This window comes from Alternaria arbusti (assembly GCF_024043155.1).
Source record: "Alternaria arbusti strain BMP 1465 chromosome Unknown scaffold_16, whole genome shotgun sequence".
NCBI classification, from domain to species: domain Eukaryota; kingdom Fungi; phylum Ascomycota; class Dothideomycetes; order Pleosporales; family Pleosporaceae; genus Alternaria; species Alternaria arbusti.
The window spans coordinates 361,032-385,733 of NW_026249956.1; the positions used below are offsets into that span (position 1 = coordinate 361,032).

General features: G+C 52.7%; 10 protein-coding genes across 10 annotated transcripts; 3 read left to right on the top strand and 7 right to left on the bottom strand.

The window, feature by feature from the left end:
• Positions 1-1,362: 1,362 nt before the first annotated feature.
• Positions 1,363-2,730, bottom strand: J4E86_009253 (uncharacterized protein; the record flags this gene model as incomplete). The annotated part of the gene is made up of 1 exon (XM_051449759.1): positions 1,363-2,730. The coding sequence occupies one exon, from the start codon at positions 2,728-2,730 to the stop codon at positions 1,363-1,365; it is 1,368 nt and encodes a 455-aa protein (XP_051299096.1).
• A 504-nt stretch (positions 2,731-3,234) lies between these two features.
• On the bottom strand, positions 3,235-3,846 carry ERV14 (COPII-coated vesicle protein; the record flags this gene model as incomplete). The annotated part of the gene is made up of 4 exons (XM_051449760.1): positions 3,235-3,327; positions 3,378-3,444; positions 3,500-3,655; positions 3,746-3,846. 4 exons carry the CDS (start codon positions 3,844-3,846, stop codon positions 3,235-3,237), a joined length of 417 nt encoding a protein of 138 aa, XP_051299097.1.
• A 650-nt stretch (positions 3,847-4,496) lies between these two features.
• Positions 4,497-5,869, bottom strand: J4E86_009255 (uncharacterized protein; the record flags this gene model as incomplete). The annotated part of the gene is made up of 4 exons (XM_051449761.1): positions 4,497-4,630; positions 4,682-5,228; positions 5,278-5,679; positions 5,735-5,869. The coding sequence occupies 4 exons, from the start codon at positions 5,867-5,869 to the stop codon at positions 4,497-4,499; spliced, it is 1,218 nt and encodes a 405-aa protein (XP_051299098.1).
• Positions 5,870-6,369: 500 nt separating this feature from the next.
• BNA4 (kynurenine 3-monooxygenase, mitochondrial precursor) lies at positions 6,370-7,924 on the top strand (the record flags this gene model as incomplete). The annotated part of the gene is made up of 3 exons (XM_051449762.1): positions 6,370-6,475; positions 6,533-6,747; positions 6,797-7,924. 3 exons carry the CDS (start codon positions 6,370-6,372, stop codon positions 7,922-7,924), a joined length of 1,449 nt encoding a protein of 482 aa, XP_051299099.1.
• A 1,254-nt stretch (positions 7,925-9,178) lies between these two features.
• Positions 9,179-9,988, top strand: J4E86_009257 (uncharacterized protein; the record flags this gene model as incomplete). Its single annotated transcript, XM_051449763.1, has 3 exons — positions 9,179-9,218; positions 9,269-9,575; positions 9,628-9,988. 3 exons carry the CDS (start codon positions 9,179-9,181, stop codon positions 9,986-9,988), a joined length of 708 nt encoding a protein of 235 aa, XP_051299100.1.
• A 549-nt stretch (positions 9,989-10,537) lies between these two features.
• Positions 10,538-11,832, bottom strand: J4E86_009258 (uncharacterized protein; the record flags this gene model as incomplete). The annotated part of the gene is made up of 5 exons (XM_051449764.1): positions 10,538-10,581; positions 10,641-10,819; positions 10,891-11,399; positions 11,458-11,476; positions 11,537-11,832. The coding sequence occupies 5 exons, from the start codon at positions 11,830-11,832 to the stop codon at positions 10,538-10,540; spliced, it is 1,047 nt and encodes a 348-aa protein (XP_051299101.1).
• Positions 11,833-13,834: 2,002 nt separating this feature from the next.
• On the bottom strand, positions 13,835-17,486 carry J4E86_009259 (uncharacterized protein; the record flags this gene model as incomplete). Its single annotated transcript, XM_051449765.1, has 8 exons — positions 13,835-14,135; positions 14,187-14,515; positions 14,567-16,002; positions 16,065-16,147; positions 16,228-16,498; positions 16,550-17,089; positions 17,143-17,226; positions 17,291-17,486. The coding sequence occupies 8 exons, from the start codon at positions 17,484-17,486 to the stop codon at positions 13,835-13,837; spliced, it is 3,240 nt and encodes a 1,079-aa protein (XP_051299102.1).
• Positions 17,487-18,609: 1,123 nt separating this feature from the next.
• Positions 18,610-19,395, top strand: J4E86_009260 (uncharacterized protein; the record flags this gene model as incomplete). The annotated part of the gene is made up of 1 exon (XM_051449766.1): positions 18,610-19,395. The coding sequence occupies one exon, from the start codon at positions 18,610-18,612 to the stop codon at positions 19,393-19,395; it is 786 nt and encodes a 261-aa protein (XP_051299103.1).
• A 422-nt stretch (positions 19,396-19,817) lies between these two features.
• J4E86_009261 (uncharacterized protein) lies at positions 19,818-21,186 on the bottom strand (the record flags this gene model as incomplete). The annotated part of the gene is made up of 4 exons (XM_051449767.1): positions 19,818-19,826; positions 19,858-20,127; positions 20,238-21,059; positions 21,109-21,186. The coding sequence occupies 4 exons, from the start codon at positions 21,184-21,186 to the stop codon at positions 19,818-19,820; spliced, it is 1,179 nt and encodes a 392-aa protein (XP_051299104.1).
• A 1,585-nt stretch (positions 21,187-22,771) lies between these two features.
• Positions 22,772-24,610, bottom strand: J4E86_009262 (uncharacterized protein; the record flags this gene model as incomplete). Its single annotated transcript, XM_051449768.1, has 2 exons — positions 22,772-24,285; positions 24,307-24,610. 2 exons carry the CDS (start codon positions 24,608-24,610, stop codon positions 22,772-22,774), a joined length of 1,818 nt encoding a protein of 605 aa, XP_051299105.1.
• Positions 24,611-24,702: the final 92 nt, after the last annotated feature.

The following is a 24,702-nucleotide window of genomic DNA, read 5'->3' on the forward strand; positions in this document are numbered from 1 at the left end:
TGACTGAAGACCAACACGAGGACAACTGTCACTCTTCTCGAAATATGCTTGATATGACTGTAGATAATTGATCGATTGACTGATGAAGAGAAGAAAGATAGCATCCATCCACCTCGACCTACGACTATTTATTCCAGGCAGACAATACCTGAGGCCGCCAACCTAGGAAGACTCACCACTCGCAACGTTGACTGTTCTTTGTCGCCATCGGAGTTCTCCTAACGCTCAATGTAACGCCGTTGCCTGGATAGCTGGGCTAGGCGCGTGGTCGAGGTGAATGACTGCGCGATTGCGATGATTCACACGCGTGGCTATGTTCACCTCGGGACAAGTCCTGAGGCAGGACACGCGTGTGCGCGAATCAGCGATTAGGCTGCACTTTCGGTTCACCATTTGAACTGCCAAGAGGAAGAGTCATCATCGGCGGGTGCGGATTTACCGAAGGAACCAGTTCAATCGGCGTCGACTAAGGTCGGGTCACGGCTAGAAAGGATCGAGGTGGTGACTCGCATGGCGCAGAGGGCGTACGCGTTGCAGCCATCTCCTGCAAGGCACATCAAGCGAATCGAACCTATGAAAAGGCAGCAGGAAATCTGTCAGAGACGCGTTACCCAGTGACGTGCCTGACACCCCAGGCGACAGCGGTGCCCGAAACGGATAATGACAAAGCGGACAGGACTGGTGAATGAGAAAGTCACCGGTTGACCGAAAGAAGATGGGGTGTGGGGGCTGGAGGCAATGTAGGTGCCTGGAGCTATTGCAGGCAGCATTGCAAAGCATTCACCGAGATGCAACGGTAAAGAGCTCATCGGCGGCGTCCGATAATGAAGACAGGGGCATGTAATGGGAAAAAGGGCAGATATGTCAAGGCAAAAGGCGGTGTTGTGGAGTAGGGTAGGAGGCGCAGTGGAAGGGTCCTGGTGCATGGCGGGGTTGTTGCGTACATAGCGGGAGGCCATCAATCCGAGCAAGGCTGTCGCGAGGCTGCACGCGAGTCACGTGGGTGTTCATTCCGCACTGACTCAGAGCAGGTAGTTGTGGCGACTGCGCGGCTCTGGATTGCGCAACTGCGCATATGGTCCAGGTGTTTGCCAGCGCATAGCCGGTGAACTGCTGGAGAAGTCAGGACTGAACTGCTCGCCAACTACGCTGCGCATGCGCAGTAAGGTGGGCCGAGGGACATTGTTAATTTCCAGTATGCCAACGCAGAGCCGGTGAACCGTCGGAGGCATAGCATCTTCAACGTGTGACTTGGGCTGCTTATCGAGCGCGGCATACATGGGCAGCCAATGAGTCAAGATCGTCATCAATTGGTATCGAATGCATTGGGTATCGCTATATCCGCTCCCTGAACCTCCACGTCTAATCGTACAATCTCAGAGCACCATTCAGATCACCAGCAACCACCTTGCTCGACTCCCTCGGATGCCACTGTACTGACAGTACAGGCGCATCGCTCGCTGGAATCTTATGGTACATCTTGCACGTCTTCCAGTCCCAGAAGCACAAGAAACCTCCACTGTCACCCGAGCTAATGAACTGCCCGTCTGGACTGATCGCCACGTCTGGTGCATATCCAGCCACATTGTGCCCTCTGTAACTCTTCTTTCGGTTCTGTCGGAAGCGGTCGGTAGAGCTGTATACGGTGATCTGGTTGTCGGACGATTGGAAGGCAACGTATTTGCCTGACGGGTGGGGTGAGGAGCGGACCATGGAGAACATGTAGGGTTCGGCGATGAACTTGATAGGTACGGGAATGCCGTATTCCCACGCGCGTAGGGACTTGTCGTCTGATGTGGTGATGAAGCGGCGGTTCTCGTCGCAGAAGGTGATTGTGTTGACAGGCCCCAGATGGTGGTCGTATTCCTGTACCATCTCTCCGCTCCTTGTGTCGTATTGCAGGATCTTCTTGTCGCTCATACCGGCCAAGAACTCGTGTGGTGTACTGGGGTTGATGCGCACCACGTGCGGTGTCTTGCCAGTTGTGAACTTGTTCAGGCACTTTCCTGTCTCTGTGTCCCATAGCTTCATGAAGCGATCGTAACTAGCTGATATGAACTGTGTGCCGCTGGGGTTGAAGTCGATGTCGACAACCGACTTTGTATGCCCAGAGTATGTTCGCAGGAGCTCGCGTTGGTGATAGACGTCCCATAGCGCAATCTTCGAATCGGCGGATGCGGAAAGTAGGAGATGTCCGCTGTCAGGCATGAAGCGAACCTGGGTAATCGACTTGGTGTGGTATTTGTAGGTGTGGATCAGCTTCTTCGGTATGAAGTTCTTGGGCTCGTAATCGCCGGTGAGCTTGATGTCGAGATCTGTGGGCACATGCATGTACGTCCGGCCCTGGTAGTCGTACTGCTGGCTGCCTACAAACTCGCTCGTCTCGCCCTCGGCTTCGGTATCGCGGTAGTCTGTGCCAGCGAGCTTCTTTTGCGCGGGCGCAGCGTTGTCGACAATCTCGTCTTCCTCGTAAACTATTTCCACCTCAACGTCCGACCCGAACTCATCGTCTGAGGCAGCATCTGGCCTCTCTTCCTCATACTTCGCCCATGGTCCCTTGTATGCGCCTGCGCCAGTCACGACACTCGAATCGCCCTTGCCTTCTCGCTTTCTTTTCTTCGACCCTGCGCCGCTCTCGATGGCGCGCTGACCCTGGCGGAAGGTGTGGTCGCTGATGTACGTCTCTGCAGCGAACCCAGTTGGCACCCTGCCCGAGCCTCCGGCGGGCATTCTCGCTGTTATGAGGATTGGTTGTGGGTCGCGTAGTGGGCGGGAACTGGCGACGGTGTCGATATTAGGGTTCGGCAAGGCTAGAAGGTGGATGGCGCAGAGTGTCGGACGCGAAGTTGTAGATGGAAGCTTCCCAGCTCACCAGAAAATGTGGGTGGCTGAGCACGGACCACAACCCGACTATGCATTGCGTAGTTACATGTGAAAACTATGGTGCATTTACACGAGGCTAACATAACGCTATCATACCCCATAACTCGTTTAATCCCTCCTGGGTGAATTCCCAACCCCAAACCTGTCGCTCCAGGTATCCCGCATTATCCTAAACCAACAATCAGTCCTCCCGCTAGCAATATGCGCACGCGTGGCTCGCTTCCCCGAGCCGGATATCAAGTGTATCTATCCGTTAATCTTTAGCCGTCCCTGGACTTGCTCTTCGTAGCCCACCGTAATCAGTACAGCCGCGAATATAGCTACGACCAAGACGATGGGCGCAGTCTCCACCTAGTGAGACTCGTCGCGGATGAGGGCGACGATCATGCTGTAGAGGTAGAAGAAGAACATGAGCAGATGGAAACCCAGCTTGATGAAGGATTCCTGTGTGGCTGTTAGCCTATCGCCATATACTCGGTATCCTCTCATCGTACCTTCTTGTGCACATTGAGCTTCCTGAAGATCTCCGTTGCGTCCAACAAATGCTGGTTCTCAAAGATCCTGGGACTGTCAGCATTGTCCTTATTCCTTGGTATAGTCCGGCCCTGCTACGTACTTCTTTCCGTTCCATGCCAACAGAGGTAGGTTCAGGATCAATGCGATCCAGTATCCGTTGATGAGGAATAGGAAGGTCAGGAAAGCGTGAACGGCGGCCTCGGGGATGATGTAGGTGTTCAGGCGGTTGCAGAGATCGATGGGGTTGATGTAGTCACTGGCGCAAAATTAGCATGTGCCGATCAAGGTACGGGCCGTATCGCGTAGATTGCTACGATATGGCATTGTATGCCTGGGGTCGACTTACCATTCCAGATCGCTGTACATGATAGTAAAGAAGACTTGTAGGAACAGATTGACGGCATTTATCAGCACCGCCAACAGGTACAACCATGCTTCGCCAGTCATTGTGGGAGTGTCGTGTGCTGCGTAGCACGGCTTTGGCGTATAGAAGGTTTAAAATAGACTAGCGATGTCGCCAGTAGACACCTGAATACGAATGGACAGGTGGTCGACAGAGGTTCAGCACTCGGATGCGGTCGTGTGTTTGCAGGCTGCCGAGCTAGAACGCGGGAAGCTAGCTCGTGCGCGGGGCCTGGCTAGAGGTTGTGATGACGTGGGTGAGCGGTGGGGTTACACGACGGTGATGCGACGGTAGAGTCTTGAGTAATAACGTCGATTGCGAGGTCGCTCAAATTCTGGCGGGCGTTGGGCAGAGATGTTTGGATGACGTTGAGGCGGAGACACGAGTTGCTTCCCTGGACGGCGGGCAGGCACCACCACTAGCGTCATTCGCCTCGCTTGCGGGTGTGCGTTGAGCGGGCCAACACCGTCCGACCGAAGCTTGACCGAAGGTTGGTGATCTCACAGACGGCCGGATTGTTTCGTCGAAACGAAACTAGGTGTGCAAGATATGGCTGCCAACAACATGAACATAACTACAAGCCGCCATCACGCGAATGCTGATGAACCTCAAAGGCCTCGTGCTCTCGAACCACGCTATGCGTAGTCTAAGAAAGTATCGTATAGCTATGTTATCCCCAAGTGTTCAATCATCCTCAAGCAGCTGCCTTCGCTTCGCCATTCGTTTCACCGTTTGTGGCTCCCGGCATCGATACCGGACCACCTGGCGAATCTGGCAGTCTTGCAGTCAAGACCTCCACGCCATCCTCTGTTACGAGTAGTGTGTGTTCTGTAGCGTGTTAGTCATGAGTGGACACATTGATGCATCTGCGGGGCTTACCAAATTGCGCTGTCAGAGAGCCATCCTGCGTGACACTCGTCCACTCATCTGGCCACGTCTTGTCCCTATGCGAACCAACACTAATCATAGGCTCGATGGTGAAGCACATGCCGGGCTTTGCCGATCCAACTGCCTTGTTCTTCGCGTAGTGAGGAACATTGGGTGCGCAATGGAAGAGCTGGTTGACGCCGTGCCCGCAGTATGTCCTGATGACGCTGCAGTTCTTGCTCTTTGCGTGCTTCTCGATGACGTTTCCGTATTCACGGAACAGTGTGCCTGGCTTGACGATCTCGATGGCCTTTTGTAAGCACTCTCGCGCTGTCTCGGTGACGCGTACAGCATCGGGGTTTGCCAAAGCCTTGTCTCCAACGTAGAACGTCTCGTTCAGATCCGCGTGAAAACCGCCATGGTAGACGGAGATATCGATGTTCAGAATGTCGCCGTCTTTGAGTACTCGTTGGTCAGGGATGCCGTGGCAAATGACCTCGTTCAGCGACGTGCATACGGACTTGGGGAAGTGGCAGTAGTTGAGGGGCGATGGGTAAGACTATTGCGGTTAACAAGACTTTCTGATTCCCTGACATTGTCGCTCTTACATCACGCTCGACAGTAGCCTTATGTACGAGCTCGTCGATGTAGTCAGTGGTGACACCAGGCACTGCGGCTCTTCCTGCAATGTCCAGAATCTCGCGCCCGTACCGACACACCTTGCGCATCGCATCTTGCTCCTCCTTATTCAGAATCGTGATCTTGTTCCTGTTGACAAACACCTGCTCCGAGCGCGGTATGCCGTCCTTCGCGTAGTCTGGGTGTCTTATGTGCTTCGGGACTTCGCGTCGCGGCGAGAGCGGGTATACGGGTCTGAGGGCGCCGGTGTACGAGTAGGTAGGGAACGGGTTGTAGTGGCCAGTGGCTGGATCCGGGTGAGAAACAACTTTCGGCGTAAAGATACTTTGGAGAATACTACTTTGTGATTTATGCTCCTTCTTGTGCTCAGCCTAGAGGGCCGTTAGATTGTTTTGTCTGCAGTGTAAGAGCAGTCTCACTATGTACCCAGTTGCGCTTGAAACAATCCTGCGAGCAGAAGTAGTTCTCTTTTCCGAGCTTCTGGCAGTTCGGACATTGGAGAGAACTCGCATCGTTCTCGCAGTCTTTGCCTGCGCACTTGCGCGGGGCGTCTGTGGCCATCGCGTGCGGTGGTATAGGGCGTGTAGAGGGTGTGGTCGAGGCGGAGGTGGCCTGGTATTCACGTGCACTCGACTGTACAGCGCGCAAGGAACCTATATGTGCGAGGCAACGGTTTGCGCACGGAGGAAGTGGTGAACTGCGACTTTCGTTCGTCCCACGGCATCGTCAAGTCGGAATTCGTGCAGGGGTCCAGGCCGCCGGCCGCCGATCACCGATTACTAAGTAGCCAACTTGAACCAGAGCTCGCGCTTACCCGTTCCAGTCTTGACGTGCATCATCTGCCCTACTTTGCCATCATATCTGACTCTTTGGATCCCTGGTAATGGTTTGATAATTTTCACCCGTGTCTCGCGTTTCCCTCGTTTGCGGACGATGTATTTCCACCCTTCTTTCTTTCTTCCTCCTATTGCTCTCCAACTCACACCACGCCGCTTCTGAGCACAGACCAGTGAACCAACCATCTTTTTACTCCAACTTTTCCCCACTACCTCCTTACCACCATGACTCAGAAAGTAGTTGTGGTCGGAGCCGGGCCAGTAGGCTCCTTGGCCGCGCTTTATGCAGCTGTACGCGGGTTTGAAGTGGATGTCTACGAGCTAAGAGCAGGTGAGATAATGATCTGTAAACCATCTCGGTGCTAGCGAGTGACCTAACGCTAGCCAGATCTTCGAGACCCAAACACCACACCGTTAAACTTCTCCAAGTCTATCAATCTTGCTCTGTCAGAGCGAGGTATCCACTCCCTTCGCAAGACCGGACTATCCGATCTGGCAGATGCAGTCCTGGCAGAGACGTTCCCCATGCATGGTCGCATGATCCATATCAGGAAGAATGGCGAGTATGTTCGACAGCCACAGATCTATGATGCGAGAGGGAGAGTAAGTACAGTGTGGTCGCATGCTATTGATCTCATGCTAATTTGGGTAGAGTTTGTTGGCTATGGATCGGACAGGTTTGAACAAGACCTTGCTTGACCATCTAGAGGCCATGCCTAACGTCAAGCTCATGTTCAATCACAAGTTGGTAGGTGCAGACTTCCGGAAGAAGACCGCGTGGTTTGAGCATCGTACCAAGTCTCCCGAAGAACAGGGCGACGAGTTCGAAATCAACTTCGATCTCATGATCGGTGCCGACGGTGCACACTCGGCGGTGCGATATCACTTGATGAAGTTTGTGCCCATGTCGTTTCAGCAAGAGTACATCGACAAACTCTGGTGCCAGTTCAATGTTCCAGCCACACCGGACGGCGAATTCCGAATACCTCCAAACTACCTACACATCTGGCCCCAGGACGAATCTATGTTCATCGCTCTCCCAAACCTAGACAAGACTTTTACATCAACGCTTTTCTTGACCAGGGAAGGCTTTGACCAATTGGACGCGTCTGGAAAAGTAGTCGAGTACTTCAATGAGAAGTTCCCCGGCGTGGTTCCTGAACTCATCACCGAAGACGATCTCCGCAAGCAGTACACATCTAATCAGCACCTGCCCTTGATATCGATCAAGTGTACTCCATATCACTACGGAGATTCTGGCGTTATCTTAGGAGATGCGGCCCATGCCATGGTACCATTCTACGGCCAAGGAATGAATGCTGGACTGGAAGACGTCCGCGTTCTTTTCGATTTCATCGACAGGTATCCCAACGATCGATCAAAGGCACTAGACGAATACACCAAGGAGCGCACTCCTGACGCACACACCATCAACGATCTTGCCGACGGGAACTATCGCGAGATGGCAAGCGACGTCAAGAAGCCTCTATATCTACTGCGGAAGTGGGTGGAGGAGCAACTCTATATCTACGTTCCGAGCATTGGCTGGGCCACACAGTATTCACGAGTCACATTCAGCAACATGCGATACTCCGAGGTTCGGCAAGCGGCACAGAGGCAGGCCAAGATCCTCAACGGCGTGGCCGGTCTGGTGCTGGCTTCTGTTGCTGGTACCGCTTTCTGGTTCGCGCGATCTGGTGGCGCACAACACGCGAAAATGGGCATCATGAGATCGATCTGCGTCGTTGCGCAGAAGATGCAGAAGCTCACGGAAGGTTGAGCAGTACTTACCATGGTAACACCATGAACCAAAATTCATGCACGAGCTGTAACAACACATGTTTCTATTATGCTGTATCCTGTTATCGAGACTAACGATCATCAACACCGTGTATATAACGATATTGCGCAAGCGATACACGTCATCATTCCTCGCAGAACCTCTCCGACGTTTTCAGGATTTTAGCTCACTTCATAGACCCCGATGCCGGCGGGTTCAACACCAGGAAGAAAGATGTCAGGGCGAAGCGTTGATGGACCGACGGCGACTGCTTTGTTCACATCTTTGTATGATACAAAGCGAACATCAATCTCGACAACCCCTCGCCATTTACGAGGGTCTCATAGTATGACGGGCTTGGCCGCGCCACACGCGACTAGCCACGTGAACTCCGCGTGGATGTCTTGCCCCACAAGCGAGATGTGGGGAAGCGATTCGGAGCGAGATGCATACAGTGGCGCTCGCTTGTAGTACCATCCGCCTTCGACATGTTACATCTGGGGTACATCCTGTCAATACGACTCGACATCACGATAATCTCGCTTGCGCATACCCGTGAGCAGTGCTATTGTCTTTCAGCCTTTGCAACGCAATTGATCATCGCTTTCTTCGATTTGCATTTCCGCTCCCTGCTAATCCAGGGACGTAGACATCGCCATAATCGTATCCATGCTTCCGGGGGCGTGGCAACATATCTCCACTTGATCGATACACAAAGCCATCTATCCTCACTATACACACTATGCGGGTAAATACACGAGCCTCTCACAGCCAACACAGCGCCATCCTTCCTCCCTTTGCGACCTTCCACAAACAGCATATCTTCCGTATTCGCATGGTCACAGCCACCAAAGAGAGTTCGAGGCTAGCTTGGAGTAGTAATCGGAGGCATTCCTGTGGATGTTGACCCACATTCCAGAAGCCTTTGAACCTCACATCCGGGTTGTGATGAAGTCAGTCACGCGTGGCAGTAAGGTCTCAACCTGGATAAGACAAGTTCTATTCTAGTCTATCTTGCACGCGTGCTTGTATATCGCCGCTTTGTACTTTACACTGTGGGCCTCGAGTGGATGGATCTCAGGCGCGGCATCTTGGCGAGTGTGTATTGGTTTTATTAAGGTATCTTGTTTCTCCAGGACTTCCTTGTCACACGTAGAGTATTTTTCGTTCCTTTTTTACCTTCAAATTCTGTATGCCTTGCGATAGCGCTGCTAGATAACTACGCGTAGCCTCAAAGATTGACGATTGATCAAGATGCGCTTTGCCTTCAGTCTTGCGGCTCTAGCTAGCCTCGGTGAGTATCGCAATTGAACACGGATGATGCTTTCAACTAACAGTTTCTAGCTCAAGCATGGCCTACGTCAGAAACACAACACCTCGCGCCTCGCGCCGTGAGCTACGTAGACTCAGAAACTGGCTTCACCTTCTCTGAGACCAAAGCGGCCGCGACACTTTCAGCGAACATTATCTACCGCATAGCGCAACCCGCCAATGTGCCAGCGGGCCAACCATACGACATTGTTCTTCAAGTCGTCGCGCCCAACGTCCTCGGCTGGGTTGGTCTCGCCTGGGGCGGTAGCATGATCCGCAACCCTCTCACTGTAGCATACCCTAACGGCCAGAAACCAACCGTATCTTCACGGTGGGCCACGTAAGTCGTACCACCCAAGTGGCAACCGCGAAAATACTAACACCCACCGTAGTGGCCACTCTACACCCCAACAATACACCTCAGCAACCTACACGCCCCTCACAACCGGCAACAAATCCAACAATACGCATTGGCAATTCACCGTAAAATGCACCGGCTGCACAACTTACACCGGTTCCTCCGGTGCCGTGCGCATCGATCCCAACAGCAGCAGCAAGCGCTTTGGTTTCGCGTGCTCGCAGAGCAAAGTGTCGAACCCGTCTTCGACCAGCGCATCGATTCCTGTGCATGATGTGTATAACTACATCACGCATGACTTTACTGCGGGTGCGAATCAGAACTTTGAGGCACTGCTGAGTCGAAACGGGGTTGCGAGTTCGGGTGGCATGGGGAATGCTACGGTGATGGTGTAGAGGCGATGTAGGGAGAAGGTGGTGGCCTTGGGAGAGGGCTTGTAGATAGCGTCGGAGATTTCGTGGAGTACATACTTTAGAACGGTAGAATTTCGTCTCTCCTCGAGAATTGTGGGTGCTGCTGTGTGCATATGTCTAGAGGCTCGCGAAGCGATCAACGAGGTAGTGACACGGCGTACGACCCCAACTCTACACACGAAAAGGCAAGGCCGTGATTTTAGTGTCTTCAGTGCTCGAAGATAAGCTGGCAGTGTCACACCGATCATGATACTTCCTGTCACTTATGACAAAGCGGAAGATAATGGGTAGAGAGTTGCGGCCAGTCTTGATCAACTGGTAGCATCATGAACGGGTTGCATGTCGAAAAGCATGATATTCGCCACGTAACGTGCGCGTGAATTCTCTTCTGCGATCTAAAAGATTATACGACGCAATGCCAAACGAGTGCTAAGCTAAGGGCACCACACCTAACAACTCTGACTAACGAAGGGCCTATCAACAGCCACTGTGCGACACTAGCTATGATAGCCATACGGCGGCAGCCAGCGTCTATGCCTTGATGGCCATGTCACCGAGCGGCATCTCCTTGAGCCCTATTTTTTACATGTTAGTTACATGTCGCACGGTTGTATAGCGAACAAGTGAAACTTACAGCCGTCAACATCCTCGGGAGCTTGCTGCTTCTTCTTGCAAGTATTGTACTGCGCAGGCTGCTGAACGGTAAGGCCGGCCTTGGGGCAGGCGGTGTTGAGGTTGCAGTTGTTGTCCATGGCCTTTTGGAGGGAGTCGCCTTCCCAACCGAAGACGTAGTCACCATGCGCGGCAGAGCCACTGAAGGGAGAAGTCAGCGATGTGTTCGTCTACTGACAAAAAGCTTGTATGGAGTGGGCTGAAGGACTTACCCGATGTTCATGCTGTACACGAATGGGTCGCTGCCGTCGGTGGGCCACAAGCTCTTGTCGGCGAACTTGTTGACATCCCACATGAGCTCGTACATGATCTGAGGGAGCTTGACGGGATGGGTAGAAGGGCAAGCGCCGCCACCATTAGCACCAGCGCCCTGGCCATAAGCGACGTGTGCCTGATGATCTGGGGAGTCGAGGTTCTTGCCGTCCCAGCAGGTGGGGAAGATAATGGTCTGACGGATGAGCTTGCACTTGGGGTCTTTGGGGATGGCGACAGTATCGGAGCCTGAGCAAGGCGCACCGCCAACGAAGGTACTCTCCGAGGGAGAAGTCCAGCAGCGGTGGCAGATGTTAGAGAGTTTGACCTTGCTGGGGTCGGTGTTGGTGGCTGAGCCTGCGAGCATGCGGAAGCCCTTCTTGAAGGCAGTGGTCTTGCCGCTGGGGATGTAGTAGACGTCGAGACCGCCGTCATTGATGAGCTTTCCTTGTGGTCCACCGTTTCCGATCTTGGCTTGGGGTTAGTGACTTTCTCGATTGTGATGCGTTAGCTAAGAGGTTACATACCTGAGGCACGCGAATGTAGCTAGAAGGAGGTCAGCGCATGTTTCACACTCAATGTATACGTAGTGTTATAGGTACTCACGTTCCGTTCTTTGCCTTGAAGAACATGACGGCGGTCCAGTAGTTTGACTTATCCTGGACGAAGCTGCAGGAAGTGCACTTAGACATCTGCGCGATATCGTTTGAAGGGTCCATCGTGATGTTGAAAGCGTCACCCCCGACGATCTGATGAAGATGCGGAGTGTACTTGACGCCCGGGTTGACGAGGGGATCTGTTCGCTCGACGACAAGCTGTGAGCAAGCAAATCGCAGCATGTTCTGCGCAGTGGCATGGCCTGCAAGGGCCGTGGCCGCAGCGAGGAGGGTAGCCCACTGCATCGTGACTAGTGATCGTGATATAGTCTTTGACTCTCGGAAATGTGCGTGATGCTGGAGAAAATGAGTGATGATGAATGTAGAGGCACAAATCTCGAGGCTTCAACCATGTCTCCTAATAACCTCTCTTATAACGAGACCGCCGAAGAATTCGCCTGATTAGTGATGTCCACGAGGACAACTGCCGGACCACGGGGAAATCCTGATCGATCGTTGCTGCAAAATATGGGGTTAATCTAAGGTGGTATAATGATTGGGTTAGAGAGCTTTACTGCTCAAATTGTCTACCCACTTCGTATGACGACCCAAAGAATGGTGAACTCTGGAATGTGCACTGAAAAGGTCATTACAGCTTATCACGGCCGCTGTCGAATCAGGCTGCGGGTCTGACCATGGACAAGCCCGGAGGTGCGGATGCAACCTCTTGGTTTGCCGCCCAAGATATTGTGCCCGTGACATTGGAGGTAAAGCGCCCATATGCTGCATGCTCCAAGACACTTGGCTTCTACCTGTATGATATGTATGCTAGCAGTGTAGTGAGCGCTGAGCCCCTTTCGCTGACTGGAGCTATCAAATTCGGGAAAGTGTGATGCCATCTCTAGGTAAAGTTTGGAGGAGGTCCCAGGAATTCTAGGGCCGTAGAGCGCGCCTAATTGTGAATATCATCGCTGTCAGCTTATCCTCGCTATCGGCGTGAAATCGTGCTTCTCAAACTCAACGCCAGAGTCTCAAGCATTGCAATTAGAGAAGGCTCAGACGTGGGATGATCATCAGCATCATCGCTCAAATAACGAACTCACTCAGCCAGCCGCTGTTTGGCCAGACCGCCTACATGGAAGGCACGCTCTGCAAGCTCCGCAGCTTTAAGCCCTTATGAGGGATTGCCGCTAAGTTCGCGGTGAGGCTGTCCAAAACAGGGAAGGATTTGGAACCCCACGTTGATGAAGCTGGGTCGTGTGGGACGCGCTTTTGGGCCTCATGGCAGCTTTGGTGGGTCATCGATGCCAATGTGGTGAAGAGGCGTAGCGATGGGCTCGAGAGGCTGAGCCTTACCCAGCATGATCTGATGCTCGGGTTGAACATCCTAAATGCCATCAACTCAGAAGCATGCGGCAGGCCACTGATCCCGCTGCTAGCACCTCTGTACTGGACTAGATCGTGTGATCAGAGCATGCATCAATGCGTGACGTAAGAGGTCTTTGAACTGATCTGTATTGAGATGCAAGATGTTTCAGACAGCTTGAATCGCATCGGCGGTCTCAAGTGGCGCGGCATCGCTGGCTTGCGGATGGATGAGGTCGTCGAAGCAAGGTTTGGCGAAGTCTGCGGGGCGCTTTCGCTTGGCGCTTTGCTACGGAGCAGGCACCAACGCTTTCCTCGTCGCGTGGAAAATCATCCGCAGACACCATACTATCCCTCTTCCATCGCTATACTCATCTATCATTTGTCACACACATATCGAAATATGGAACGGCCACCTTTAGCCGCGCTGCATGTGGCCAAGTCTGGATCTGCAGTCTTCCTTTATGAGAAACTTGATATTGCAAGGTGATACGATTGGTGCCAGCTGACTTCTACCCCTTGCTCTCAATAACCGGCATTTCACCGTTGAGCCACGAGATTCCCCGTTGCGCAAGGCGCATTAAAGTCCGTGTGGGGTATCGCATAGGAAATTGCCGATGGCCGGGGTCGTGCATCTACAGATATTGCGGCTGAAGTGGCAAGTGGCACACTGCATTGTGGGACAGTCGAACATGTGGAAAAGAGGTGTGGCTCTGGATCATATTGCTGATGAATAGAAAGAAAACGTTGGGCTCTGTCTGCTTGCAGACTGGATGCGTGTATGCAAATTCATACGACACCCCCATCTAATCGACACCGATATGACAAGCCTTCTCAGCTACGCTACTGTTGCACTTGGGCCAACGGCTTCTGAACTGAATGGCCCCTTTGAACTAAGAAAACAGGCCAAGGAAGTAGTCTCCTCGGATGGAAGGAAAGAGCATCACCAAGCAATCTTGGCGAGCAAGCCGTTGGGCCAAGTGCGCACACAGTACTTCCTTGACTCATCGAGGACGAGCAAGCCCATACCGAAAGCAGCCGGAAGGAACCAGTGCTCAACCGAGACAGTCCTGGTGTCAATCGTGTCTTGGAGGGCTGGAATGTAACAGAAGATGAAGACCACAACGATGGCGAAGATCATTGCAGGGAAGAGCGACCAGTTCTGAGTAGCCTTGTTGAAGATAGGCGGTTGCTGGAAGATGCTGAGTCTACGGGTGCGAGTAGCAAGTAGGTTGAACAATTGCCTGTCGTCAATGTCAGCTAGTTACTCAGTACACTTCCACATCTATACTTACATGATCACTAGTGTGACGAAGTAGATACTCGAAGCTTCGTTGGCGACTTCGGTAACGAATTCCGGGTCGTATTGAGGATCGTAAACACCAAACTTCAACCACATTGCCGTGAACGGAACTCCTCTGCGCTGCATCCACCAGAAGCTCATGGTGAAGGCGAGAAAGCACTGCAGAAGACCGACAACGAAGTAGGCATGGAAGATGAGTCGAGCGTTGACCAGCCTGTCCTTCTTAGGGTTGCGAGGAGGGCGAAGCATCACATCGGCCTCTGGCTTCTCGTAGGCAAGCGTGATGGCGGCGGCACAGTCGGTAAGACAACAAATGATGATCTAGAAAAGGTTAGCTGACGGACGCAGTGCATTGAGATCAGATGTGCTTACCATAAGGAAGGACGACAGGATCTGCGGGATACCGAATGCGACGTTCGTGACGACGGGCCACAGCTCACTGAAGCTACCGGCGGGAAGTAGGTATACGATCGTCTTCTTCAAGTTATCGTAGACCAGTCGACCGTACTGAACAGCCTCAATGATGGCGGCGAACGAATCAAGAAGAACCATGTCGGCAGCCTCGATGGCAATGTCGGAGCCACTGCCCATAGCGATTCCAATGTCGGCAGCCTTGAGCGATGGCGCATCGTTGACACCATCACCTGTCATACCGACAATGTTGTCGTGGGCCTGGAATTCCTTGACGATACGAAGCTTCTGCTCAGGCGTCGTCCTAGCGAACACAATTTCCTGGTACTGGCAAAGCTGATCCCATTGCGCCGCGTTCAATGTAATCAGTTCGGGCCCACTCAACACGATTGACTGCTTCGTAGTCCCGATCTTGCCTTCGCGGCCAAGAGCGCTGATATCGTCGACCAAAGCAGAGTTCGAGATGATACCACACTCTTCAGCGATGGCCTGAGCCGTGAGCTTGAAGTCGCCAGTGACCATGAAGATGCGGATAGAAGCTCCCCGAAGAATACGAACGACGTCTGGAATCTCATCGCGGGGTGGGTCCACGATGCCTACGATGCCGACGAACGTAAGGCCTTCCCGGGCTGCAACCAATACTTCCTTCTCATGGTTGGCGGAGAAGGGTACGATAGTCGGCTTGCGAGCGAGCAGTATGACGCGCTTTCCCTGGCGAGACCAGCTGTCTTTGACGGTGTCGATACGAAGGCGTTGTGCGTCGGTAAGCGGTATCTCTTCACCCTTCTCGTTCAGGATGAGATCGCATCGAGGTAGGAGGATGTCGGGAGCTCCCTTGATCATGAGAGTGGCATTATTGCTCGTCGGTGTCTGGTTCGCCGGTGTCATCAAGCGGACCATGAACTTGTTCTTGCTGTTGAAGGCAATTTCGAAGACCTTCTTCCAGTCGCGACGCAACTCAGCCACTGACCCAAGAGACTCGGAAAGTCGAAGTATAGCCTGATCAGTCGCATCGCCATTGATCTTGCGCTCCGCAATGGGGAGATGCATAGTAGCGGCATCGAATTCACCGGAATTACAGAGACCACCGAGCATGCGGACTTGATCCATGATGTTTGTCTTGGCCTTGGAAAGCACAGTGAGATTCTGTTCCGAACGAAAGACTGCCATCATATCACGCGCCGCATCCGTAGTGTACTCTTCACCTGCTGCATAGATGTCCGTGACGACCATTTTGTTCTTGGTCAACGTTCCGGTCTTGTCGGAACAGATCACCGAAACGGAACCAAGTGTCTCAACGGTCTTGAGGGACTTGCAAAGTATCTTGTTCTTGCGCATGATGTTCGCGACGATGGTCAAGCTCGTGGTAAGTGCGATCGGTAAGCCTTCGGGGATGACTAGAGAAAGAAGGAGAAGTTAGCATCTGTACATGAAAAAGACATTGTTTGGTAGCCCATACATGCAACAGCGCACGAGACGCAACTGACGATAAGAAGGGGTACGTCAATCCAAGTAGGATGAGATTTCCTCAGCCATGCAGCCCTGAGATGCGTAAGTACAAATCCTTCAACTCATAGATAGCCAAGCATAAACATGTTGCTCGAGACCAGCCACAAACATACCAAAGAACCACGATGAGGATAACAACGCATGTGATGAAGAGTGAGATGATGAGCACGAAGCGTAGGATCTCCTTCTGAAGAGGAGTCATGCCAGTCTTGGGATCCGAGGTAAGCTTTGCGATACGACCGAAGATAGTGTTGTCGCCAGTTGCAACGCACACGCCGAGACATGCGCCTGAGATGCAATGGGTGCCTTGCAATCCGATGTTGTTGGTCTCGAGATAGTTGTCTTCGGTTGCTTCGATGGTAGCTGCGACGGGCTCGGACTCGCCTGGTATATGTCAGTCCTCGTGCTTAAGTGATGTGTGTTGGTTTTACGTACCAGTAAGAATTGCGCGATCAAACATGGAATCGCTGGATATATCGACGAATCGAACATCGGCGGGTAGCTTGTTGCCCTGCTTGATGACGATAATGTCGCCAGGAACTAAGTCCAAGGCCGAGATACTGACGTGCGACCCGTTGCGCACGACAATGCACTGATCAGGCAGCATCGTTCCAATGGATGCCATCACTCTGCTGGTTGACCAGTCCTGCCATGCGTTGAAGGCAGCCTGGATGAGCCAAACAGCGATCAGTACACAAGCAAGCGCCAGGTTTGCAACCGCTGGCGGTTTACCAAGAGGCTTCCATGCGACGAACACCAGTATGCCAGCAACCACAAGGATGCTACCAAAACCACCAAAGAAGTAGCCTATTATCTTCTTTAGTAGCCCTGATGGGGGAGGTGTCATCTTGTTCTGGCCGTGTTCGCTAATGCGACGCTTGGCCTGATCGTCAGAAAGGCCCTGGTCGATGTCGACGGAGAGGCGGCGACACAGCTCATGAACGGCAAGTGTATGCCATTCGAGGTCTGCCAGGTCTGTAGAGGTGAAGTCAGTGGATGTGGCTGTGATTTACGGCCAAGAAACTCACCAACGGCGGCTTTCTCCTTCGCTCTCTTCACCTCATCCTGCTTCTTGTGTTGATCCTCGTCGATCTCGATGGAAAGAGTACGATCTGAATGTTCGTATCAGGAGTCAGTGGATGTCTCACAAGCAAGTCATAGGAGGCAGCTACTCACAGGTGATGGGGAGTGCAGTCTCTGGCTGTACAGTGCGCGCTCCTCCGGCACTGCGAATGGAAAGGCTGCCCACACTTGATCGTCGTGATAGATTGCGCTCATGGCGACGCTCGTGGGTCGCGTATCCATCTTCTTCGTCGGGAAGGCGCAGCTCTCCGAAACGGACGCGAGGAGCGACCTTTTCTTCCTGGTCCATGTGCGAACCTGTGGAAAGCACAGATTGATACCGCGGGAACTACGTCCGAGAATGTGCAAAAAAGATGCGAATGAGCCGAGAAGTACGAGGAGAGGTAGCACAAGATTGAGCGATGCGTGAAGCGCGACTTATACCCCGAGAAAAGCGAAAGCTATCCGCCGCCTTTACGAGCAGCGTGCCTTCGAAAGCTCTAGCAGCGCGTCAAACACGTGCTTGGGTGGCCTTGGTAGGATTTCCATACCGTAAAAGCTCCATCGTAATCACAGCTACGTAGTATGACACCAAGAGTGTGGTACAAGGTCCTCCTCGTCTTTGTCATAGTCAACTTGAAGCGATTCGACGCACAAATACCTCATACAATCCAACACGGGGCCAGGGTCCTGCAACAGGTAAACCGTAAGCGTCGGAGGTATCCCGTCGGACCTTTTCCCATGCGTTCAAGAATTGCCATTGGCGACTGCGTTTGTCTGAGCTGTTGACGGTTAGCCATGAGCGATTTTCGAAGAACTACACAGCCACGCTACGGCACGCGAAATCAAGCTTCTGCGAGCTCAGCCTATAGTGATGCGCGATTTTCGACCTCACATCCTACCATGGATCTGGTCATCACGTTCAAAAGAAATGAACATGGCTTGACTGGCGTTGCAACGATGCCTCGGTGTTCAGCAGCTGCCTGTTGAAGCATCCCGGGTTCATAGGCGATCTTGGACCCTGCCGGCACTTTCATTGTCTACGATGGGATCGCACCGCGTCGCATCAGATGTTACTTGCATGAGCATCTGGTGTGTGCTCTGGCAGATGCTGGTAACAGCGTTGGGGAAGAGTGGCTATATGCATGCCATCCACGCGCGTGCCACTGCGAGGTTCGGGCCTGTATCGTGGGGTTTGCGTGCAGAACATCAACTGGACCTGCGGCAGGCGGCGCGTTAAGGTAATGGTCGATAACGAGATGCCCCTCGACACATGTGCAGCATATGAGCTCCGTTGGGGTGGCAAGGTGGTGATGATGGCCGCTCAGCGAAAGGGGCAGCTTCCAAAGTTGTGTCTGTGCGCGATGGAGCTTCCCAAGCCAAGAGATGCCCAGCACACGAAGCTTACCGCGTCGTGTTCCATCCCTTTCGCCATGAACACCCACGATAGCGATGGACTGCCACAGCAGCCTCCAACTACTCCAGCAGCACATGCACCAGAAAATGGAGAAGCAGACTATGCCATCGCCGCCTGGCGCCGATATGCTCACCTATACGCCCCCTTGATTGCTAGCCCTTTTGCTGTTTTCTTGTCACCAGTCATCGCTCAGGCCACTGGCTTTACGACCGGCGGGAACAGTCTGCCACTTGTAGTGTCTTTCGCCCTACCGACGTACCTCGTAGCATCCTCCCTCTACCCGTCGAACCGACCCGAACCTACTCCGAAGCAATCCATCCGATTCACACGCAAGAACGACCTCTACCGCGCAGGCGTTATCGCAACCTACGGGCGGCTATTCGGTACACCACCAAACGTCATACAATACTTAGTAGACATACTCGGCAGCTATGGCGCCGACCAATTGATTGGGGAACGTCCTGTGGGTACAACACAAAGGCGTTCGGAATTTCTGATCGCTCTGACGTGGATACTTGGTAGCTGGTTCGTCCGCTTCTTCGTATCCTTCGATACACCTATGTTGCAACAAGTCGTTCCTCTTGTCGATCGTACCCTCAATCTTACGGCATATGTTGCGTTGGTTGACGATGTGGTCGGTGTGTTGACGCGACCGAATCTTCGCACCCGGAAAGGAAAAGCCACCCTCATCGCGACCCAGGCGTTCACGATATCGGCGTGCGTGTTTCTGTTCATGAGATGGGCAAAGGGGTTAGCTGAAGGGGAAGTCAGTCCCTACACCGTATCAGCAACAGAGCTGTAACAATGGCTGCATCTCTAAGCTTTGTTAGCTTGGGACCTTTGACATAGATGTTACACCCAAAACGTATTGCACGGTGCGCGAGGAGCGCGATCTTGATGAGCACCAATATCACATCTTCTGACCCAATCTAGTGCGAAGTTAGGTAAGAGAAGTCTACTTCGGTACTATTTACAACGGACACCAATATATCATGTATCTTGCTCATACACCGCATCTCGTCTTCTGCTCGACGTACCACCATTAAGCACCTCATCGCTTAGCCCAATGTATATGAACGTCCTCAGGCTTGTTAATCTGCAGCGTCAACACCGGCTGACTGTCTTGTAACAAATGGAGCAAGCGCTGTCTCGCTAAATCTGTACTTTCCCCCTCACGAACAACTGGTAGCGCACTACATCTACGAAACAGCGTCGCAATAACCGCTACAAATTCTACCTGCGACATCTTCTGCCCAGGGCATACACGCGGACCGACAGACCAAGGCATAAAGGTTCCTTGCGCAGGTGTGATGAGCGTGGGCTCTGTTGTGTCGGGTTGTAGCCAGCGAGCGGGGTTGAAGGACAGGGCGTCAGAACCCCATGTTGAGCGTGAAGTATGCAATGCCGCTGTGTTGACGTAGATGGTGGATGGAGCGGCGATCTGGAATGACGTGTCTCCGAAGGCAAGGTTCTGACTCGTGGTTATGGATCGCATAAGGAGAGTTACGGGCGGGTAGAGGCGCAGGGTCTCGAGCTATATTGTGGAATCGTCAGCACCGAGCTCACGGAGTAGAGGCTAGGGAGCTAGCCGTCCTTGAAGAATGCCGTTCAAGGATGGCAGTATGTCGATATTGGGTAGCTTACCATAACAGCTAAACAGCGAACAAGTTTCGGGAATGCACTTGCATAGTCTATTGGCGACATATCAGGTCCTCCAAGCACAGTATCGATCTCGGTCTGGATCCAGGCTTGCCACTCCGGATACACTGCGAGCAGCGCGACGGCATAGGACATTGTGTTTGCGGTTGTGTCAAAGCCAGCAGCTGTGAAGATGAAGAGGTTTCCTGCGATTTCTTCCTCGGTGAGAAACTTCTTGGTAACCTTGTCCAACGAGTCTGGTGTTGAAGCGTCTGTGCGGGTTTTCTCCTGGTCCGAAAGGCGGACAAGTTCTTCCATGATGGTGCCTCGGCTGTTGTTTGGACTTTCGGTCGTCTGTGTAGAATGCGGCGACTTAGAAGCATTATTCTGGCGCTCCTCATTGAGCATATGTTGTGTTAGCCCCGGCAATCGCTTCAGTGCTGTACCTAATCGCTGTGATACCTGCGGCATGAAGGGCAAGCATAGAAAGCTGGCAGGAAGAAATGCAGCGTAGATGAGCTTGTCGGTGACCAAAGAAATAGCATCCACGTATGAAATGTCTGCTGACGGTTTGGTCGACGGTTGAGATAAAGCGAATGGCTTGTCATGCCCATACGCGATACGACCGAGGACGTTCATCGCGATCGTACGAAGACCAAGAACTATCTTGGCAGGTCCCTTGGCAGCATGAGGTGGGGAGACTGAGGGTAATAGGTCTGCCATGGACGATGCTTGTTCTACGCTCACTCTCCACACTTCTGGGCTAATGCGTTCGTTCAGAGCCGGGGCGACGATACGGCGCTGGCGGGACCAGGACTCATCTTTGGCCTTGGACCGATGCGTTAGTCACGATAAACAGCATGAGCGATCTACTTACAGTCACGATGTTTGGACCCAAGAACCCCATAGTCTCGGTGGTAATGTCTGGATGAACAAAGTCTCTCCTTCTAGACATGATGGTATGGGCCATGGACGGGTCCGCACAAACAAGCCGATTGAGTCCTGTAGTAACCACGACAAAGACATGCCCCAGCTTCTCGTGGATTGCTGCTTTTTCCCGGAATTCCCAGCCCCAGATGCTAAGCTCAACGGTAGCAAATATAGATTTGGGGAGGACAGAGCGAAGCATGGGGCGAAGAGGGACGCAGAATATGGACCAGAACGCCTAAATGTATGATCAGTTTCGAATAGCTATATCTGAAGAGACGGACACGGGTGTGCAGATTGCTTCAAGTAAATATTGTGACAGGAGGAGCGGTAACTTACGCTATCGGGGTCATAAGGGCATAAGATGATAGGCAGTCCAGTCGCGCGAGCTGCTCGATAGTTGTTGGTGAAGTACCATAGCTGGGAAGCAATGAATAGCGACGCTATTGTCACCACCCCAGTAATGAGATATGCCATGAGTTTGGAGATGCGTCGGGCGCAGTTTTCGATTTCGACCGTTGTCCTATTATGTTTAAAACATATCTTCCAACTATTTATCTGCGTAGGCTTGATTGTTTCTAGAGATGTTGTACCGGAAGCTTGGTTTCCGGGTCGTACGTTTAACTAGTGCCGGTCTTACTACTTTGTCTACCCACGTCCCCGCGGCCCACCAGAGCGACACAAGATGCTAGCACAGCGCATCGCTGGCATATCTGGTCGAGAAGCATCTCAAGAGCGATGAATCCTAGGTCTCGATAGCATGGCACGAAGCAAGAGTGTGATCCGCAGGTGGGCCGTTCACCAACCCCGACGCACCTTGCTGGGCAACAGTGTCATCTTCGCACAACGATGAGTCCTTTGTGGATTCTGGGCTGGGCATCCGCAACGTATGGCCGAGTAGCAATCTTGCAATCTTGGCGCAAACTTCTTTATCCAGGCCGATGATCTTCGCAAAGTTGTCACTGCCTCTTTCATGTGTGGCCTTGAAACATCGACTTCACGGTCGTCAGACGGCATGCAATACCTAGGTACCTGGGTGATTCGGACAATGTCTCAGTCTCGCCTCTCGCTCGCCAAAGAACAATCAAATTTCGGATATCGCAACGCAGAAAGCTTTGTACGAAGCGAACACGCTGTCCGGCTGATAGCGTGCTTGCGGCATCTGAACGGTGGCTTACGGTGTTTCGAAATGTCCGAATGTCCAGAGACGCACGACCCCACCAGCAGAACACCGGCTCCTTGTGCAACCGCGGTCCCGGGCGTGGGGACCTTCAGCAACATCGACCGCGAACGCCCAGTCAGCGAAACGCACAAGAGTGGCGGCACATTTCGAAGAAGATGGCAGGGGCAACGCGCGCCTGTTGCGCAATTTGGGCGGTCCAGCCGCGACATACATGCACTGAGAGGCTGCACGGCGAGGGTGAGGTTGAATTACAGGGTCCAATACCAGCTAACACCGTTGACTACGAGGCTGTTGCTAGCTTACATTCTCCGATCGATGTACTCAACAATTAGCTTCAGTAGGTGTACATGTCTTTGCCGCTATCTACAGACTTGCCCCTAGAGTTTTTAACCAATCCTAACTTCGTTGCTCGTACTCGCCCCTGGACTCACTATGCCGCGCTGATCACAGCCTCAGCTTCTTCAGTACCGTCGGTTCCATGCTCAGTGCTCTCGTCTTCTCCTTCCATGACCTTGTCATCTTTGAAGGCCTTCCTCCAGCGCTGTTCAGCTTTCTGCAAGCCCTGGGTAATCAGCACTGAAGGACACTCCGCTGTAGACCAATCCTCGGGTATGACGTAAATAATCTTCGCTGGCGCCTCATCGGGCATGTCGATGAGGTTTTGGAGCCACTTCTCCACATTGCGGTTTTCGGGGACGAAGACCTTGAGTCCGGCCGCTGACTTTCCATCTTCTCCGTTCTCAACAGGAATTGCGGATGCTGCCCAAGGTAGCTTGCGCCATCCTGGCCACACTTCTGGGCTGGTGAACGGGTTGATCTTCTCCTTGTTTGGCGAAATATTTCCGAGAACGTCCAACAACCCCATGCGGACGTTGATGACGAGCTTCTGGAGACGGGGGATCATAATCAAGGTGTTGATTATGCGCTCGAAATGCCATGCGTACTGTCCGGGAATCTCGCCGCAACCATTTGGGTAAAGCTCCATATCAACATTGATCTTGCGCATCAACTCCAGCGGGCGGGGACCGTATCGAGGAGTACCATCGTGCGCCTTCGGCCAAATCATGAGCTCAAGGAAGCGATGCGCTAGCTGGGTGCCATTTATGGAACTTCCTTCCTGAAAGTTATGATAGGGAAGACCCAAAATGCCATCCTTGATCTCAAAGTAGTTTTCGCCGTAGAACACGGGTTTGCTAATTTTGTGCATCTCTTTGTTGACTGCCAAAAGTGCTAGCATAATTTCAGGAGGCTCCATTGTCCAGTAGTAATGAGGTCCCGGGACTGCGGCGGCGTTGAAAGGAACCATGGACCTCGGCACCTTTACCTGTGACGAGAACTTGTATGTAGAATATGGCATGATCTCCGACGGGCTCAGATATTGATCCCCCTGCTCTTCTGTCCAGTCTTCATTGGTGAAAGTGGTGGCTGCAATCCTGACTTTGGTCGGGAATTTCAGCACCAGTCGAACGACTTTTTCCTTGAGTTCTGCTGAAAGCGCGCTGAAGTAATCGCGTGCGGTGTCTGAAGATCGTGTGTCGAGGTTCGAGTTGGGTTGCTTGAGCTGTGTATTGTGGAAGGACGCAAAGACTTCGTTCTCCATGCCCGGGGGTAGTGTATAGACACAGTGAGCCGGTCCAGTTCCTGCCTCTAGGCGACTATTCATCTCAATGTCGAATTGATCAGCCCAATCAACATCGAATGAGCCATAATCGTAGTTGTAGCGCGTCTCGCCCTCTGGATCCTTCTCCTCTTCTGTCATCTCAGCGCCAACTCCGCGTGCCCAGACTGGCCAGAGGGTTCTGTTGTTGTTCTTGCCGTGGATGCTTGGCCCTGGTCGCAGCTGATCATGGCTCTCGGATGGGAACTTGACTTCGTATTGGGAACGCTCTTCAAGCAAGTACGCATCCATCTCCGTGATTATGTCATTGGAGTAAGCCTCCATTGCTATTTGGGTTCAGAAATAACCTCGTTGAAAGTTGAGTAGTTCGGTAGCACGTTGGAATATCTCCGCTTTGGTCGCCTTCCGAGACTTAGACAGCAGGAGTGTAAGAGTGATCATTTCAGTGGCCGTGATCTTCATTCCCTTGCCCCTGTGAGAATGCATGTCGTGGAGAAAGGCGCCTAGTCGTGACTCCGGCTTCAGCGTTTCTGCACGGAAGTCACCCTCGTGTGGCGCACCCGGGAGGAAATGGTCGAACTTCTCGGCGTTAAAGTGCTGTTGGACCAACAGGTCTTGACGCGACGCCAATCTGGAAGGTTCCTCGGCCATGGTGTTGCGGAGCAGGTGTGTGATGGTGGCTGCTGCGGGCGTACGTGTTGCAACTGGCTGGGTATTAGTGTCGCATCTCAAATGAGCGAATG